This window comes from Pseudophryne corroboree, chromosome 2 (genome assembly GCF_028390025.1).
Source record: "Pseudophryne corroboree isolate aPseCor3 chromosome 2, aPseCor3.hap2, whole genome shotgun sequence".
Lineage (NCBI taxonomy): Eukaryota > Metazoa > Chordata > Amphibia > Anura > Myobatrachidae > Pseudophryne > Pseudophryne corroboree.
In genome coordinates this window covers 695,067,456-695,088,163 of record NC_086445.1, presented here as the reverse complement: position 1 = coordinate 695,088,163, position 20,708 = coordinate 695,067,456, and the positions used below count along the sequence as shown (strand labels likewise).

Sequence of the window (20,708 nt, the reverse complement as noted above, 5' to 3'; positions counted from 1 at the left end):
ACTTTCCCCACTATAGATGTAAGACTAACTTGTCTATAATTACCTGGTTCAGCTTTACTTCCATTTTTGAATATAGGCACTACTTCCGCTATACGCCAGTATTTGGGAACCATACCTGATATAACTGAATCCTTAAAGATCAAAGATAGCGGTTTTGCCAGTTCAGAGTGAAGCTCCATTAGAACCCTTGGATGAATGCCATCGGGCCCTGGTGATTTATTAATCTTTAAATGTTTTAATCGGTCACAGACTACTTCCTCGCTTAAATAAGTACCTATCAGTGTGATATTCTCATTATTGAGATTGTGTGTCAGTCCCTGAATTGGGTCCTCTCTAGTGAATACTGTTGAAAAAAACTCATTTAGTGTGTCCGCTATGTCATTATCATTTTTGCTTAAGACTCCCAACTTGTCTTTTAAAGGGCCTATACACTCCTTCTTTAATCTCTTGCTATTAATGTATTTAAATAATTTTTTGGGATTCGCTTTGCTTTCCTTTGCTACTAGTTTTTCAGTTTCTACTTTAGCCGCTCTTATTTCCTTTTTGCAATTTTTGTTACATTCCTTATAGTGCTGAAATGACTCTGCTTCCCCGTCAGATTTGTATTTTTTAAATGCTCGCCTTTTCTTGCCCATAAGTTCCTTAATCTTTTTGTTAAGCCACATCAGTTTATGATTTTTATTCCTTTTTTTGCTACTCATAGGAATACATTTGAGTGTATTTTTAGCTAGCAGGAATTTTAGTACCTCCCATTTCTCCGTAGTATTTTTCCTAAAAACAAACCTTCCCATTCAATATCCCTGAAAAATACTCTCATCTTTTCAAAATTTGCTTTGCTAAAGTTTAAAGTCCTAGTTGAGCCAGTATAGGGCTGTTTATGGAAACTGATATTGAATGTGACCATATTGTGGTCGCTGTTTCCTATGGGTTCCCCCAAGCATAAGTGATGTTGGAGATGCAAACAGCAGCAACTTGCATAGTGAGTACAGCCCACCACTTCACCACACTACAGATACTTAAATGCAGCTCAGAGTTTGGCTCCAGCTTGTTGGTTTGGGGATCATAGCAATTTCTCCTCATTATGGACTGCTCCCTAGCTCCTCGTCCTCAAACCATCCCACTGTTATATGCCAACCCCTCAGGTTCTTTCCTCTTATTTTACCAAAGAGAACATTTGCACTTGATTTGCATACACAGTAGTTATTATTAGGGAGTCGACACCTGACTGGATGGTCGTATGGAAGGAATTACGTGATAGCGTCAGCACTTTACAAAAGACTGTTGACGACATGAGACAGCCGGAAAAACAGTTAATACCTGTCCAGGCGTCTCAAACACCGTCAGGGGCTCTAAAGCGCCCGTTACCTCAGATGGTCGACACAGACCCAGACACGGACACTGACTCCAGTGTCGACGGTGAGGAAACAAACGTATTTTCCAGTAGGGCCACACGTTACATGATCACGGCAATGAAGGAGGTTTTGAACATTTCTGATACTACAAGTACCACAAAAAAGGGTATTATGTGGGGTGTGAAAAAACTACCCGTAGTTTTTCCTGAATCAGATGAATTAAATGAGGTGTGTGATGAAGCGTGGGTTTCCCCCGATAAAAAACTGCTAATTTCTAAAAAATTATTGGCATTATACCCTTTCCCGCCAGAGGTTAGGGCGCGTTGGGAAACACCCCCTAGGGTAGATAAGGCGCTCACACGCTTATCAAAACAAGAGGCGTTACCGTCTCCGGATACGGCCGCCCTCAAGGAGCCAGCTGATAGAAAGCTGGAAAATATCCTAAAAAGTATATACACACATACTGGTGTTATACTGAGACCAGCAATCGCCTCAGCCTGGATGTGCAGTGCTGGGGTGGCTTGGTCGGATTCCCTGACTGAAAATATTGATACCCTGGACAGGGACAGTATATTATTGACTATAGAGCATTTAAAGGATGCATTTCTATATATGCGAGATGCACAGAGGGATATTTGCACTCTGGCATCAAGAGTAAGTGCGCTGTCCATTTCTGCCAGAAGAGGGTTATGGACGCGACAGTGGTCAGGTGATGCGGATTCCAAACGGCATATGGAAGTATTGCCGTATAAAGGGGAGGAGTTATTTGGGGTCGGTCTATCGGACCTGGTGGCCACGGCAACGGCTGGGAAATCCACCTTTTTACCCCAGGTCACCTCTCAGCAGAAAAAGACACCGTCTTTTCAGGCTCAATCCTTTCGTCCCCATAAGGGCAAGCGGGCAAAAGGCCACTCATATCTGCCCCGGGGCAGAGGAAGGGGAAAAAGACTGCAGCAGGCAGCCTCTTCCCAGGAACAGAAGCCCTCCCCCGCTTCTGCCAAGTCCTCAGCATGACGCTGGGGCCTTACAAGCGGACTCAGGTACGGTGGGGGGTCGTCTCAAGAATTTCAGCGCGCAGTGGGCTCACTCGCAAGTAGACCCCTGGATCCTTCAGGTGATATCTCAGGGGTACAAATTGGAATTCGAGACGTCTCCCCCTCGCCGTTTTCCTAAAGTCGGCTTTACCGACGTCTCCCTCTGACAGGGAGGCAGTTTTGGAAGCCATTCACAAGCTGTATTCCCAGCAGGTGATAATCAAGGTACCCCTCCCGCAACAGGGAACGGGGTATTATTCCACACTGTTGTGGTACCGAAGCCGGACGGCTCGGTGAGACCGATTCTAAATCAAAAATCTTTGAACACTTACATACGGAGGTTCAAATTCAAGTTGGAGTCACTCAGAGCAGTGATTGCGAACCTGGAAGAAGGGGACTATATGATGTCTCGGGACATCAAGGATGCTTACCTTCATGTCCCAATTTACCCTTCTCATGCCGTTTGGATGGTCCACGGCACCCCGGGTCTTTACCAAGGTAACGGCCGAAATGATGATACTCCTTCGAAGGAAGGGAGTTTTAGTTATCCCTTACTTGGACGATCTCCTGATAAGGGTAAGATCCAGAGAACAGTTGGAGGTCGGTGTAGCACTATCTCAGGTAGTGTTGCGGCAGCACGGTTGGATTCTCAATATTCCAAAATCGCAGCTGGTTCCGACGACTCGTCTTCTGTTCCTAGGGATGATCCTGGACACAGTCCAGAAAAAGGTGTTTCTCCCGGAGGAGAAAGCCAGGGAGTTATCCGAGCTAGTCAGGAACCTCCTAAAACCGAGCCAAGTCTCAGTGCATCAATGCACAAGGGTTCTGGGAAAAATGGTGGCTTCCTACGAAGCAATCCCATTCGGCAGATTCCACGCAAGAACTTTCCAGTGGGACCTGCTGGACAAATGGTCCGGGTCGCATCTTCAGATGCATCAGCGGATAACCCTGTCACCAAGGACAAGGGTGTCCCTCCTGTGGTGGTTGCAGAGTGCTCATCTTCTAGAGGGCCGCAGATTCGGCATTCAGGACTGGGTCCTGGTGACCACGGATGCCAGCCTGCGAGGCTGGGGAGCAGTCACACAGGGAAGGAATTTCCAGGGCTTATGGTCAAGCCTGGAGACATCACTTCACATAAATATCCTGAAGCTAAGGGCCATTTACAATGCTCTAAGCTTAGCAAGACCTCTGCTTCAAGGTCAGCCGGTGTTGATCCAGTCGGACAACATCACGGCAGTCACCCACGTAAACAGACAGGGTGGCACAAGAAGCAGGAGGGCAATGGCAGAAGCTGCAAGGATTCTTCGCTGGGCGGAAAATCATGTGATAGCACTGTCAGCAGTGTTCATTCCGGGAATGGACAACTGGGAAGCAGACTTCCTCAGCAGATCAGGCAATAGCTGTAGACGCTCTGGTAACACCGTGGGTGTACCGGTCAGTGTATGTGTTCCATCCTCTGCCTCTCATACACAAGGTACTGAGAATTATAAGATGGAGAGGAGTAAGCACTATATTTGTGACTCCGGATTGGCCAAGAAGGACTTGGTAACCGGAACTTCAAGAGATGCTCACGGAGGATCCGTGGCCTCTACCTCTAAGAAGGGACCTGCTCCAGCAAGGACCCTGTCTGTTCCAAGACTTACCGCGGCTGCGTTTGACGGCATGGCGGTTGAACGCCGGATCCTGAAGGAAAAAGGCATTCCGGATGAAGTCATCCCTATCCTGATCAAAGCCAGGAAGGATGTAACCGCAAAACATTATCACCGCATTTGGCGAAAATATGTTGCGTGGTGCGAGGCCAGTAAGGCCGACGGAGGAATTTCAACTGGGTCGATTCCTACATTTCCTGCAAACAGGAGTGTCTATGGGCCTGAAATTGGGGTCCATTAAGGTTCAAATTTCGGCCCTGTCAATTTTCTTCCAAAAAGAACTAGCTTCAGTCCCTGAAGTTCAGACGTTTGTAAAATGGGTACTGTATATACAGCCTCCTTTTGTGCCTCCAGTGGCACCTTGGGATCTCAATGTAGTTTTTGGGTTCCAAAAGTCACATTGGTTTGAACCACTTAAATCTGTGGAGTTAAAATATCTCACATGGAAGGTGGTCATGCTGTTGGCCCTGGCCTGGGCCAGGCGCGTGTCAGAATTGGCGGCTTTATCCTGTAAAAGCCCTTATCTGATTTTCCATTCGGACAGGGCGGAATTGAGGACTCGTCCTCAGTTTCTCCCTAAGGTGGATTCAGCGTTTCACCTGAACCAACCTATGGTGGTGCCTGTGGCTACTAGGGACTTGGAGGACTCCAAGTTGCTAGACGTTGTCAGGGCCCTGAAAATATATGTTTCCAGGACGGCTGGAGTCAGAAAATCTGACTCGCTGTTTATCCTGTATGCACCCAACAAGCTGGGTGCTCCTGCTTCTAAGCAGACTATTGCTCGTTGGATTTGTAGTACAATTCAGCTTGCACATTCTGTGGCAGGCCTGCCACAGCCAAAAATCTGTAAATGCCCACTCCACAAGGGAGGTGGGCTCATCTTGGGCGGCTGCCCGAGGGGTCTCGGCTTTACAACTTTGCCGAGCAGCTACTTGGTCAGGAGCAAATACGTTTGTAAAATTCTACAAATTTGATACCCTGGCTGAGGAGGACCTGGAGTTCTCTCATTTGGTGCTGCAGAGTCATCCGCACTCTCCCGCCCGTTTGGGAGCTTTGGTATAATCCCCATGGTCCTTACGGAGTCCCCAGCATCCACTAGGACGTCAGAGAAAATAAGAATTTACTTACCGATAATTCTATTTCTCGTAGTCCGTAGTGGATGCTGGGCGCCCATCCCAAGTGCGGATTGTCTGCAATACTGGTACATAGTTATTGTTACCAAAAAATCGGGTTATTGCTGTAGTGAGCCATCTTTTCTAGAGGCTCTTCTGTTATCATGCTGTTAACTGGGTTTAGATCACAAGTTATATGGTGTGATTGGTGTGGCTGGTATGAGTCTTACCCGGGATTCAAAATCTTTCCTTATTGTGTACGCTCGTCCGGGCACAGTATCCTAACTGAGGCTTGGAGGAGGGTCATAGGGGGAGGAGCCAGTGCACACCAGGTAGTCCTAAAGCTTTCCGCTATTCCCCATGGTCCTTACGGAGTCCCCAGCATCCACTACGGACTACGAGAAATAGAATTATCGGTAAGTAAATTCTTATTATTAACAGACTACACATGTGCTGCGATTGCAATGCCTAGGCATGAAGGTGCTGCTGCGAACTCGCTTACAATGAGGATTTCATGGAAAAGTGATTGACAGGAAATTACCATTTGGAGGTGTTAACGGGAAGTTTACAGGGAGTGCAAAAACATGGCGGGTAATTCTAAGTTGATCGCAGCAGGAAAATTTTTAGCAGTTGGGCAAAACCATGTGCACTGCAGGGGAGGCAGATATAACATTTGCAGAGAGAGTTAGATTTGGGTGGGTTATTTTGTTTCTATGCAGGGTAAATACTGGCTGCTTTATTTTTACACTGCAATTTAGATTGCAGATTGAACACACCACACCCAAATCTAACTCTCTTTGCACATGTTATTTCTCTGACGTCCTAGTGGATGCTGGGGACTCCGTAAGGACCATGGGGAATAGACGGGCTCCGCAGGAGACTGGGCACACTATAAGAAAGATTTGGTACTACCTGGTGTGCACTGGCTCCTCCCTCTATGCCCCTCCTCCAGACCTCAGTTAGATTTCTGTGCCCGGCCGAGCTGGATGCACACTAGGGGGCTCTCCTGAGCTCCTAGAAAGAAAGTATATGTTAGGTTTTTTATTTTACAGTGAGACCTGCTGGCAACAGGCTCACTGCAACGAGGGACTAAGGGGAGAAGAAGCGAACCTACCTGCTTGCAGCTAGCTTGGGCTTCTTAGGCTACTGGACACCATTAGATCCAGAGGGATCGGCCGCAGGACCCGTCCTTGGTGTTCGTTCCCGGAGCCGCGCCGCCGTCCCCCTTACAGAGCCAGAAGCAAGAAGATGGTCCGGAAAATCGGCAGCAGAAGACATCCTGTCTTCACCAAGGTAGCGCACAGCACTGCAGCTGTGCGCCATTGCTCCTCATACACACTTCACACTCCGGTCACTGAGGGTGTAGGGCGCTGGGGGGGGGCGCCCTGAGCAGCAATAAAATCACCTTGGCTGGCAAAATAACCACAATATATAGCCCCAGAGGCTATATATGTGGTAATTACCCCTGCCAGAATACAGAAAAAAGCGGGAGAAAAGTCAGCCGAAAAAGGGGCGGAGCCATCTCCCTCAGCACACTGGCGCCATTTCTCCCTCACAGTTCCGCTGGAAGGAAGCTCCCTGACTCTCCCCTGCAGTCTACACTACAGAAAAGGGTAAAAAAGAGAGGGGGGGCACAAAATTGAGGCGCAGTAAATATTATAGCAGCTATAGGGGACATAATTCAGTTAGTCCCTGCATTATATAGCGCTCTGGTGTGTGCTGGCATACTCTCTCTCTGTCTCCCCAAAGGGCTTTTGTGGGGTCCTGTCTCCTTTAAGAGCATTCCCTGTGTATGTGTGCGGTGTGTCGGTACGGCTGTGTCGACATGTTTGATGAGGAGACTTATGTGGAGGCGGAGCAGATGCCTATAAATGTGATGTCACCCCCTGCGGGGCAGACACCTGAGTGGATGGACTTATGGAAGGAATTACGTGCAAGTGTCGACTCCTTACATAAAAAATTTGACGACATGCCAAATGCGGGACAGCCGGCTTCTCAGCTCGTGCCTGCCCAGGCAATTCAAAGGCCATCAGGGGCTCTAAAACGCCCACTACCTCAGATGGCAGACACAGATGTCGACACGGATACTGATACCAGTGTCGACGACGATGAGTCAAATTTAATGTCCGCTAGGGCCATTCGTTGCATGATTGAGGCAATGAAAGAGGTTTTACACATTTCTGATATAAACCCAGGTACCTCAAAAAAGGGTATTATGTTTGGGGAGAAAAAACTACCAATAGTTTTTCCCCCATCTGAAGAATTAAATGAAGTGTGTGAAGAAGCGTGGGCTTTCCCTGATAAAAAATTGGTGATTTCAAAAAAATTACTAATGGCGTTCCCTTTCTCGCCAGAGGATAGGTCACGTTGGGAAACTCCCCCTAGGGTGGATAAAGCGCTCACACGTTTGTCTAAAAAGGTGGCACTACCGTCTCCGGATACGGCCGCCCTAAAGGAACCTGCTGATAGAAAGCAGGAGGCTATCCTAAAGTCTATATATACACACACTGGTGTTATACTGAGACCAGCTATTGCTTCAGCGTGGATGTGCAGTGCTGCTGCTGCTTGGTCAGATTCCCTGTCAGAAAATATTGACACCCTGGACAGGGACACTATATTGCTAACCGTAGAGCATATAAAAGACTCAGTCTTGTACATGAGAGATGCACAGAGGGAAATCTGCCGGCTGGCATCTAGAATAAGTGCATTGTCCATTTCTGCTAGGAGAGGCTTATGGACTCGGCAGTGGACAGGGGATGCAGATTCTAAAAGGCACATGGAAGTTTTGCCTTATAAGGGTGAGGAGTTATTCGGGGATGGTCTCTCAGACCTTGTTTCCACAGCAACAGCTGGGAAGTCAGCATTTTTGCCCCATGTCCCCTCACAGCCTAAGAAAGCGCCGTATTATCAGGTACAGTCCTTTCGACCCCAGAAAAACAGGCGGGGAAAAGGCGGGTCCTTTCTGTCTAGAGGCAGAGGAAGGGGAAAAAAGCTGCACCACGCAGCAGGCTCCCAGGAACAAAAGTCCTCCCCCGCTTCTTCCAAATCCGCCGCATGACGGTGGGGCTCCACAGGCGGAGCCAGGTACGGTGGGGGGCCGCCTCAAAAAATTCAGCGATCAGTGGGTTCGCTCACGGGTGGATCCCTGGATCCTTCAAGTAGTATCTCAGGGGTACAAGCTGGAATTCGAGGCGCCTCCCCCCCGCCGTTTCCTCAAATCGGCCTTACCGACAACTCCCTCGGGCAGGGAGGCTGTACTAGAGGCAATTCACAAGCTGTATTCCCAGCAGGTGATAGTCAAAGTACCCCTACTTCAACAAGGACGGGGTTACTATTCCACACTGTTTGTGGTACCGAAACCGGACGGTTCGGTGAGACCCATTTTAAATTTGAAATCCTTGAACACATACATAAAAAGATTCAAGTTCAAGATGGAATCGCTCAGGGCGGTTATTGCAAGCCTGGACGAGGGGGATTACATGGTATCCCTGGACATCAAGGATGCTTACCTGCATGTCCCAATTTACCTTCCTCACCAGGAGTACCTCAGATTTGTGGTACAGGATTGCCATTACCAATTCCAGACACTACCGTTTGGACTGTCCACGGCACCGAGGGTGTTTACCAAGGTAATGGCAGAAATGATGATACTCCTTTGAAAAAAGGGAGTTTTAATTACCCCGTACTTGGACGATCTCCTAATAAAGGCGAGGTCCAGGGAGCAGTTACTGGTCGGAGTAGCACTATCTCGGGAAGTGCTACAACAGCATGGCTGGATTCTAAACATTCCAAAGTCACAACTGGTTCCTTCCACACGCTTACTGTTCCTGGGGATGATTCTGGACACAGAACAGAAAAAAGTGTTTCTCCCGCAGGAGAAAGCCAAGGAGCTGTCATCTCTAGTCAGAGACCTCCTAAAACCAAAACGGGTATCGGTGCATCACTGCACACGAGTCCTGGGAAAAATGGTGGCTTCGTACGAAGCAATTCCATTCGGCAGGTTCCATGCAAGGACCTTCCAGTGGGACCTCTTGGACAAGTGGTCGGGATCGCATCTTCAGATGCATCAACTGATAACCCTGTCTCCAAGGACCAGGGTGTCTCTACTGTGGTGGCTGCAGAGTGCTCATCTTCTAGAGGGCCGCAGATTCGGCATACAGGACTGGGTCCTGGTGACCACGGATGCCAGCCTTCGGGGCTGGGGCGCAGTCACACAGGGAAGAAATTTCCAGGGACTTTGGTCAAGTCAGGAGTCGTCCCTACACAAACATTCTGGAACTGAGGGCCATTTACAATGCCCTAAGTCAGGCAAGGCCCCTGCTTCAAAACCAGCCGGTTCTGATCCAATCAGACAACATCACGGCAGTCGCCCATGTAAACCGACAGGGCGGCACAAGAAGCAGGGTGGCGATGGCAGAAGCCACAAGGATTCTCCGATGGGCGGAAAATCACGTAATAGCACTGTCAGCAGTGTTCATTCCGGGAGTGGACAACTGGGAAGCAGACTTCCTCAGCAGACACGACCTACACCCGGGAGAGTGGGGACTTCATCCAGAAGTCTTCCTACTGTTGGTAAACCGTTGGGAAAGGCCACAGGTGGACATGATGGCGTCCCGCCTCAACAAAAAGCTAAAGAGATATTGCACCAGGTCAAGGGACCCTCAGGCGATAGCTGTGGACGCTCTTGTGACACCGTGGGTGTACCAGTCGGTTTATGTGTTCCCTCCTCTGCCTCTCATACCAAAGGTACTGAGAATAATAAGAAGGCGAGGAGTAAGAACGATACTCGTGGTTCCGGATTGGCCAAGAAGAGCTTGGTACCAGGAACTTCAAAAAATATTATCAGAGGACCCATGGCCTCTACCGCTCAGACAGGATCTGCTACAGCAGGGGCCCTGTCTGTTCCAAGACTTACCGCGGCTGCGTTTGACGGCATGGCGGTTGAATTCCGGATCCTAAAGGAAAAGGGCATTCCGGAGGAAGTCATTCCTACGCTGATAAAAGCCAGGAAAGAAGTAACCGCAAATCATTATCATCGCATTTGGCGAAAATATGTTGCGTGGTGTGAGGCCAGGAAGGCCCCTACAGAGGAATTTCAGCTGGGTCGTTTTCTGCACTTCCTACAGTCAGGAGTGACTATGGGCCTAAAATTGGGTTCCATTAAGGTCCAGATTTCGGCTCTGTCGATTTTCTTCCAGAAAGAACTGGCTTCACTGCCTGAAGTTCAGACTTTTGTAAAAGGAGTGCTTCATATTCAGCCCCCTTTTGTGCCTCCTGTGGCACCTTGGGATCTCAATGTGGTGTTGAGTTTCCTAAAATCACATTGGTTTGAACCACTTAAAACCGTGGATCTGAAATATCTCACGTTGAAAGTGGTCATGTTATTGGCCTTGGCTTCGGCCAGGCGTGTGTCAGAATTGGCGGCTTTATCATGTAAAAGCCCTTATCTGATTTTCCATATGGATAGGGCAGAATTGAGGACTCGTCCCCAGTTTCTCCCTAAGGTGGTATCAGCTTTTCACTTGAACCAACCTATTGTGGTGCCTGCGGCTACTAGGGACTTGGAGGATTCCAAGTTACTAGACGTAGTCAGGGCCTTGAAAATTTATGTTTCCAGGACGGCTGGAGTCAGGAAAACTGACTCGCTTTTTATCCTGTATGCACCCAACAAAATAGGTGCTCCTGCTTCTAAGCAGACTATTGCTCGCTGGATTTGTAGCACAATTCAGCTGGCGCATTCTGCGGCTGGATTGCCGCATCCTAAATCAGTGAAAGCCCATTCCACGAGGAAGGTGGGCTCATCTTGGGCGGCTGCCCGAGGGGTCTCGGCTTTACAACTTTGCCGAGCTGCAACTTGGTCAGGGGAAAACACGTTTGCTAAATTCTACAAATTTGATACCCTGGCTGAGGAGGACCTTGAGTTCTCTCATTCGGTGCTGCAGAGTCATCCGCACTCTCCCGCCCGTTTGGGAGCTTTGGTATAATCCCCATGGTCCTTACGGAGTCCCCAGCATCCACTAGGACGTCAGAGAAAATAAGAATTTACTCACCGGTAATTCTATTTCTCGTAGTCCGTAGTGGATGCTGGGCGCCCATCCCAAGTGCGGATTGTCTGCAATACTTGTATATAGTTATTGCCTAACTAAAGGGTTATTGTTGAGCCATCTGTTGAGAGGCTCAGTTATATTTCATACTGTTAACTGGGTTTAATATCACGAGTTATACGGTGTGATTGGTGTGGCTGGTATGAGTCTTACCCGGGATTCAAAATCCTTCCTTATTGTGTCAGCTCTTCCGGGCACAGTATCCTAACTGGGGTCTGGAGGAGGGGCATAGAGGGAGGAGCCAGTGCACACCAGGTAGTACCAAATCTTTCTTATAGTGTGCCCAGTCTCCTGCGGAGCCCGTCTATTCCCCATGGTCCTTACGGAGTCCCCAGCATCCACTACGGACTACGAGAAATAGAATTACCGGTGAGTAAATTCTTATTATCTGCCTCCCCTGCAGTGCACATGGTTTTGCCCAACTGTTAAAAAATTTCCAGCTGCGATCAACTTGGAATTACCCCCATGGTGTCTACTACAGTCACTGCTGCTGTGTCCAGTTTTTGTAGCCATATACCTACCCTTATCCCTGATGTTCCTCAGTTTTGCATATAGTTTGTGAACGTGTACGCAATTTCCAATGATTTTGCAATATCTCTGGTGGGTGTCTCTATTCATATCAGGACAGCAACTTCATTTGCTAACAATAGCAGCCTGGAGCATAATAAATGACAACTGTAGTTTGTGTACAAACATGAATTAGGCCCTATGTACGAAAATGCTTAATTAAAGCTACGATTGGTTGTTTGGTTGTTATGGTTGAAGTATAGATGTATGCATTGCTTGAATCTAAGTAGATAGCCTTTTTTTACTTGATCAACTTGTATTATATCAAAACAGTAAATGTTGTTTTTCTTATTTTTATTCATGCAATAGAAAACGCAACTGTGGAATTAATGTTCAGCATGAGTCTTAAGCAATCCATTAGGTTGGCATCTCTTCTCAGAACTGCTAATCATTCACAAACTCAGTAATCTGACTGACTCAGTCACCCGAATGACATGACTTTGTTTTCCTGTGTTTGCTGCCAATATTCTTATAAACGTATGGCGTAAAATGAAATATATGTAAAATTTACAAAGCTGCAAATATGAAGACCTGTAACAAAATGAAGTTTTTGTGATGTAAAGCTTTTTTTTTTTGTACAAATATTACTGACTGCCAGTGCATAGATCTGTGCATAAGGTTGTCAGTCTCCGGTGGGAGTGGGTGAAGGCCTCATATACGGCCGACATGCAGATGCAAGATTTAGTTTTGTGGGAAAAACGATTTCCTGAGCATGAAATTAAAGGGGTTTAATGCATTCCCAGCAAAGAGCTTTTACAGGCCCATAGGGGTGGTAGTGATCATCAAGCCTTACATAGAAACATAGAATTTGACAACAGATAAGAACCTCTTGGCCCATCTAATCTGCCCATTTTTCTTTTATCCTTTTGGTAATTTAGGGGTCTATTTACTAAGCCTTGGATGGAGGTACAGTGGACAGAGATAAAGTACTAGCCCATCAGCTCCTAACTGTCATTTTTCATACCTAGCCTTTGACATGGCAGTTAGGAGCTGATTGGCTGGTACTTTATCTCCATCCATGGCTTAGTGATCCCTATTTGTTCCTTATTTCTTTGTAAGGATATTCATATGCCTATCCCAAACATGTTTAAATTGCTCTACTGTCTTAGCCTCTACCACCTCTGATGGGAGCCGTGGCCTATGCATTCAGCCTTTTACCTACTGTATATATGGGAAAGCACATTTCTATCAATTTAATAGACACATTTTAAATGTAGAGTCAGGTCTGCTCTTTACTTCTAATGGAATGCACTTGCACGCTCTTTCTTTTTGGAAAAAGGATATTACTCTCACGGTGCTTTTTGGCCAAAGTAAGCAAAGCTTTAAACACATAAAAGTGACATTTATTAATGTCATTTATTTCTTATTTCAGAAGAAACATATAAGAAATCTAAACAAATATAATGAGTGATTGTATGAAGGAGGATGGCTGAAATGGCTTTTATTCCGCCATGTGCATATTCAGATGTAGCTGTAAACACACAGATCTATTGTTAACAGGGGCAAGAAGACAGGGGTCTGTGTTATAACAGATCTACAATGTCTAGGTAGAGAGTCAATAAAGGTTGGCAACATATAGTCGACATGCATTAGCTCGAGGGGTACAAAAGGTCGTCATGACAACAAACAACACAAAACTGTGTACTTTCGCTGGAACGCTTCACACGCCACGATTCAGGCAAGATGGCTTGCTCTGCTTCGCTCGCCACAGGTTACTATTATTATTGGAAAGGTTATTTATATACCAAACACATATTCCACAGCACTTAGTCCCAATAGGTGTCCACATGAATAGCAGATCAAGAAACTGTTGGGAAAACATGTGAAAATCCCCCAAAATCATGTGTTAACCACTGCTAATTCAACTTTCTGAACCTGTGAACATTTTGTACTTGTATTTTGTACTTGTTGACCACATGGTGTTGACCTATTGACCGCCAACCAATACAGTGTTGATCTATCATCCAGATACTGAAGACAGGAGACATTAAGTTAGTGTAGACACTGACAAACAGGAGCACTTACACAACTAAAGGAGAAGGAGAAGTGTAGTGTGGGTCCACATTTCCTATCTCCCATTACTAAAACAGTAACACAAGGCTGCCATCATTACATTAAAAAACATTTGCAGATTTATACCTAAGTAAGTGATAACTAGATATGAAGCATAAAGACATGTTGCCTTCCCCTAAGCTACAGGACCATGCCTCACACATGTATGTTGTTAGCACCGCCTTGGTTATAAATACATCTGGTTCTGATTTTTACTGTGTGCATTATCTGCATTCTCTCATTCCCCATAATGGTCACACTTGCTTCACTTTTATTACACCAACACTTTCCACTGCTAAAAACATCTCTGTATTGTCATGATGCTTAGCTCTTGCAGTTCTGTGTGGGATTTTAGTCACCATGGCATTGTGTTACATTTCCTGTGTAATATGTTTTCATTAATAACAAAGTACAATGTACACTGCTTCCAGCAAAATATCATTAAGACGACTTATTGTTTTCATGCCCAAGCTTTGGACAGAACACAAGAACATAGGGAGTGGTGTCCCTTACCATCCAGCTAACGTTACTAAGTAATGTACAGTTACAATTCGTGAGTAATGGGAATATGCCTGTTTTTAAGTACTGAAAAAAAAGCACGGAAAAAAATCTATTTTTCTATTAGATACAAATATTAACACCACTTTAAAAACTGAGAATTATAAAAAAAAAATAGTATTTTAAACAGGACATGCTGGGGATTGTAGTGCTCCAGTGTCCTCTGAGGTGGTATTGTGTTTTATATGTGCTGACACATTGGCTAAGCAGCAAAGTATACCTGGAATATTTTTTTAAACAAAATGCTGGCAACTATAATAATAATAATAATAATAATAATAATGAACAGTCTTATACGTCCATTACTATTTTGCCTATGTACAGTATATACAAGGACAAAGAAGGACATAAAATAAAGTGTGAGATGCTGCTAGCACACAGAGACACATACAGCGATGACAGGACCAGCACGGGGATAGTGTAGGCACTGAGGTATGCTAGGTACTGTACTCTGTCACATTGCAGGGCACCCTTCAATCCAGAAAATAATGTGGGAATGCTCTGCTCCCTAATCACTATGTCACACTTACCATTTTGTCATGAAGAGGAGGGGATGATGGGTAGCTATACGAGTACACTCCTGTGGGCACAGGTCTCCGGTCACCCAAATAGTCATACTGACAAGAGAGATTAAAAAGTAAAAGGTTATAAAATTGCACATCATTTTCAGCTTCATATACAATATTTCACTTCAGTAGTATATTACTGTTATATAATGGATGCTGATGTTTGCTTTTTTTGTTATTTTGCTTTGTTTTACTTTCTGAGGGACTATGCAACTTCCAGGTCACCTCATAAATATACATCTGGAAATGTATATACTATATTTTCATTTGCAATGCATCACAAAAAGGCAGTTATTGGTGGATTTGCTCAGAAGATGAAATTATTTCTGGGAGGGGACCTACATATGCCCGCCTGTTACATGTCACAAATATGAACACGGTCATTTCCTTGCACCACTTTTATTATACATAAAATAAGCTGCTCCGAATCATGAACCAGGAAGTCCTGTGCAATCTTGTACAAGGCTAATATGTTTCTGGTGGAACAATAATCTTTTTTACAGATACTGGCACCATGACTTTTAACTGTTGAACAGGAATTTGCAAATAGCAAACTTAGGAGGAAGCACACATTTTGCAAAAGTGACTGATGGGAGGATGGGGAAGAAAGTGTTAGAAACATGAGTGCACATACTTTTGAACCCTCGTGGAAAGATTAGTTAGTTTTGCAGCACAAAGTAATTTAACTGAGAGAGAAACATAGAATTTGATGGCAGATAAGAACCACTTGGCACGGGTTGGGTAGTCGTGACCGGCGGTAGGGATACCGGCGCTCAGCATACCGGGGCAGAGATCCCTACTGCCAGGAATGCCAACAGGGTGACGAGCGTAATGGAGCCCCTTGCAGGCTAGCTGCGCTTGCCACGCTGAGGACACGGTGGCACGCTGCACTTGCCACAGGATCTTTTCCCACTCTATGGGAGCCAGTATGTTGGTATCTCGCGTGTCGGCATGTTAAGCAGTCGGGATTCCGGAGTCGTGATCTAGACCACCGGGATCCCGACTGCCGCAAACATAAACGCATCCCCTTGGCACATCTACTCTGCACTAAACACGTGTACATGCAGAGCCGGATTAAGGGGTGCCCAGGGGTTCAGTACCCCGGGCTCCCCTGTCACAAGGGGCCCCCCAGCCAAAGCTGCTTTGGTGCTGCTGTCCCCTCACCAGCCTCCACCATCAGAGGCAGCTCTAAAGGCAGCAGCGGAGGCTGGAGATCGCTGACTGCCCTGTACCTGACCCGTGCTGCCCGTGAGGAGGGACATCACACACCCGCTGGCACTGGCAGTGTGGAATCCTCCCTCCCCAGCCTTGGGGCCTTGCCCGTGTCTGGCTTTGTGTGTGTGGGGGGGTGGAAGTGGACCAAATGTTTTTTTTTAATGGTCGCGGCCCTACTGCCGGCATTCAGGGCCCCATCCCCTCGTGGCTGTATGCTGTGATTTGGGGGGGGCGGAGCAGAGGGGGTGGAGCTAATGAGATAATTGTTATAGAAGCACGTCATGTTGGCTCCGCCCCCTCCCCGCCAACCCGCGAATCACAGAATGTTTGCCTTGGGGGCAGGGCCTAATGGTGAACAGTGCCCCTGGCTGGTGCCTGGCTCCCAGCAATATGTCCTAGCTGCGGCATCCTCACCCTTTTTCAGGGCAGGCTTCAGTGTAAGTGTATGCACAGTTTGTGTTCTATGTGTGTGTATGTGTTGTACCTGTGTAGATGTGTGTGTATATGTTCTATTCGTGTATATGTGTGTATATTTTCTATGTGTGTGTATGTGTTTTATGTGTATGTATTTGTGGGTATGTGGGTGTATGAGTTCCATATATATATATATTTTTTATATATATATATATATATATATATATATATACGGTGCATGGTACGGTGGCACTCTCAGCGCATAAAGAAGAATGGTAGACACAGCTAAGTGTGATCACACTTAGCTGTGTCTACCGTTCTTCTTTATGCGCCGAGAGTGCCGCCGTCCCACGCACCGTATTTAAGGAACCGGCTTTTCCTGTTTTCCTCGGAGGGCACTGGCTACTAAACCACGTAACTATACAGGACAACGGAGTGCAGTAAACAGCTTTCCATATATATATATATATATATATATATATATATATATACACAGGTTGAGTCTCCCTTATCCAAAATGCTTGGGACCAGAGGTATTTTGGATATGGGATTTTTCCGTATTTTGGAATAATTGCATACCATAATGAGATATCATGGCGATGGGGCCTAAATCTAAGCACAGAATGCATTTATGTTACATATACACCTTATACACACAGCCTGAAGGTAATTTTAGCCAATATTTTTTATAACTTTGTGCATTAAACAAAGTTTGTGTACATTCACACAATTCATTTATGTTTCATATACACCTTATACACACAGCCTGAAGGTCATTTAATACAATATTTTTAATAACTTTGTGTATTAAACAAAGTTTGTGTACATTGAGCCATCAGAAAACAAAGGTTTCACTATCTCACTCTCACTCAAAAAAGTCCGTATATCGGAATATTCCGTATTTCGGAATATTTGGATATGGGATACTCAACCTGTAAATATATATATATAATATTGCTGCAAAGATGCCCAGCACTCCCAATAGCTGTGCATATCCCGGGTGCCCTCCGCGCTGGATGATACTATTAGGGGAAGAAGAAAGCAGTGGCACTCCGGATGGTATCAAACAAACTTTAGTGTGAAATGTAAAAGATGGTCATATATGGCCAACGTTTCGGGGCCTGAAGCCCATTTGTCAAGGTGTGAACAATAAGAGAAAGAACCCTCCTACCTTTAAAGACCAGTGGGAGCCCACGTGTGAGGAGGAGCTGGGCCGGACGCCGTTTCTTCTTCCTCTAATATATATATATATATATATACACACACACACAAACACACGTGTGTACATCAACGGAACCCCCCTTCCGGACCCTGCTTTTGCCCCTGCAGGGGCTGGTTGCTGGTGTGGGAGCCTCGTCTTGGGTGCCCTGGGCCCCCCAAGGGCTTAATCCAGCCCTCTGTACGTGCACACACAACCAGTATGTTTGGATTGTGGGAGGAAACCGACGCAAGTCCAGGGAGAATATACAAACTCCATGCAGTTAGGGCCATGGTGGGATCAAACCCATGACTTCAGTGCTGTGAGATAGCAATGCTAACCGTTACACCATCCGAACTACCCTGTTGCTAAATCTAAATAATTGTTTGTACTAGAATACCCTTCTGAACTAGAATACCCTTTTCAGAGCAGAAAGAATTTCTTGTGAGTCCAGATTTGTGTGAGTTAGGGTAGCACAGTGGATGAGTCAGAATACAGGGCAGCCTATCTGCCTGCCTTTCTCTCTCCCATATTGTACTCCACTCAGGGGGCGGAGTTTCGCAGAATCACCTGCCAGCAAGTATACAGCCCTTGGCTACAAGCATTACCCTTGGCAACAAGCATTACGCTTGGCACTGAGCATGGATCCAAGCGCATGAAACACCTGGCAACAAGCATGGATCCCAGAGCATGAAACCCTGGCAACAAGCATGACACCCAGCGCATGAAACCACTGGCAACAGGTATGACACCCACCACATGAAACCCCTGGCAACAAGCATGGATCCCAGAGCATGAAACCCCTGGCAACGAACATGATACCCAGCAAATGAAACCCCTGGAAATGAGCAGGTAATTTAAAAGTAATTAGAAGCTTTACTGTAGCGCATAATGTATTACGGGCATTGTGGTGCATGGCATAATATGGTGGAGGGGGCATAATATGGTGCAAGGGGCATCACTGTGTGGGGCTTAACATGGTGGAATTTTTTTTTTGTCCTGCGGTGGACGCCACACCCATTTTAGAGAGGCCACACCCATTTTAGCGAGGTCACTCTGCACATGTTATATCTGCCCCCCCTCCCCCTGCAATGCACATGGTTTTGCCCATTTGCTAACAAATTTGCTTCTGCGATCAGATCTGAATTCGGCCCATAGATTTTAAGCTGCACTGGGGCAGGGACTGATGTGAATGGCCACATATTCTCTGTAAAGCGCTGCAGAATATGTGTACGCTGTATAATGAACTGGTAGTAAATAAAAACAGACAAGTGGAGGTGTTGCCCATAGCAACCAATCACGTATCATTTTCTAGAATGCAATTAAGAAATGATTGGTTGATAACACCTCAACTTTCTATTTTCAGAAGCTTTAGTAAATCTGCCCCATACACTACTTATTTCTCAACACAAAATAACCTGTCTCAGTCATAAACAACAAATGTCGTTTTAAACATTTAATCAAGCAAAAGTGATATGTAAAAAAAAGACAGCTCCAATGCTCTCAGGGCCTAATTCAGATCTGATTGCTGTTGTGCGTTATTGCACAGCGGGCGATGAGATCCGAACTGCGCATGCGTATGCACCGCATTGCGCAGGTGCTTCGGACGTCTACAACGGGCATCGGCGGTTAGCGACGGGATGGTGCGAAGGATCCATTCACACGGGCGTTCGCAAGGTGATTGACAGCAAGAGGCCATTTGTGGGTGGCAACTGACCGTTTTCAGGGAGTGTCCGGAAAAACGCAGGCAGGCTCATGCGTTTTCAGGGAGTGTGACTGACGTCCGCTCCGTCCCCAATCCGCAGGATTCAATCACACTGGATAAGTAAGTCCTGGGCTGCGCAAAGACTGCCCAAACTTATGTTCATGTAGCTCTGCAACACATAGGAACGCACACTTGCACAGCAATTTTACCCTCCCCCTGTAGGCGGCGACTGTGTGATCACAGAGCAGCAAAACAGACAGCCCAGCGATCAAATCTGAATTAGGCCCTCAATCTCATGATTAACGGATGGTATGACTGAGCAGGATTTTAACTGAAGAACTTAAAAGTTGAAACAAATGAAAAAGCTGGTTTTAAAGTAGAAGCAGCTTTGACTTTTGAAATGCCTTTAGTGTTTCTGCAATGTGCATTTTCTGAGTCACCCAACAATTCTATACACTGATATAACAGCGGTTTTAAGTAGGTGTAACCGTGAGAATCCTGAACGTAGGACATGCACATGTAAACAAGTGTTGCAGGTTCCAGAGTTTGTTTGATTTTTAAATCCCCTTTAGTGTATTATTATAATAATAAAATGTACCTGATCAGATAAATGAGGTCCAATAATGTAGTGCAGATATGAAAAATAAAGAAACCTTTTCAGCCTTCTCTTTATGTTTAATGAAACTGCATCTGACACTTTTAGCATTGTAACCTAAGTGGTTAACTTTATTAACTACTTTAAAATACTTGGTAGAATACATCTTTTGTCCCAGAACAGTCTGAAATGTTTGTGGCATGGATTCAACAAGGTACTGGAAACAGTGCTTAGATATTGTGGTCCATAGTGACATGACAGCATGAGTTGTTGCAGATGTGTTGTTATATTCATGCTGCACATCCTCCACATCTCAGACATGCTCTATTGGATTGAAAGCTCATGACTGTGGAGGCCAAAGTCACTTGAATGACATTTCTTCCCCGTTTAATGTTTGGCCTGAAAAACAACTGAACCTCTTGACCAAGCCATGTTTGTGGGACCAGCTTGAGATGACTGTCAGCTCCTAACTGTAATTTTTCAAAAACAGTCCGATAGGAGCTGATTGGCTGGTACTTTATCTCTCCCCACTTAATCACTCTCTAAGACAGGGGTGGAGAACCTGCGGGCCGTATACGGCCCGCAAA

General features: G+C 45.9%; 1 protein-coding gene across 15 annotated transcripts in view; it reads right to left on the bottom strand.

The window, feature by feature from the left end:
• PLEKHA6 (pleckstrin homology domain containing A6) overlaps window positions 1-20,708 on the bottom strand; it is a 296,849-nt gene that overhangs the window by 44,327 nt on the left and 231,814 nt on the right. For all 15 annotated transcript variants that reach the window (XM_063955254.1, XM_063955247.1, XM_063955245.1 and 12 more), the window contains one exon: window positions 14,959-15,045. In XM_063955254.1, the coding sequence (XP_063811324.1) occupies window positions 14,959-15,045 (87 nt within the window). The remainder of the gene's footprint in view (window positions 1-14,958; window positions 15,046-20,708) is intronic.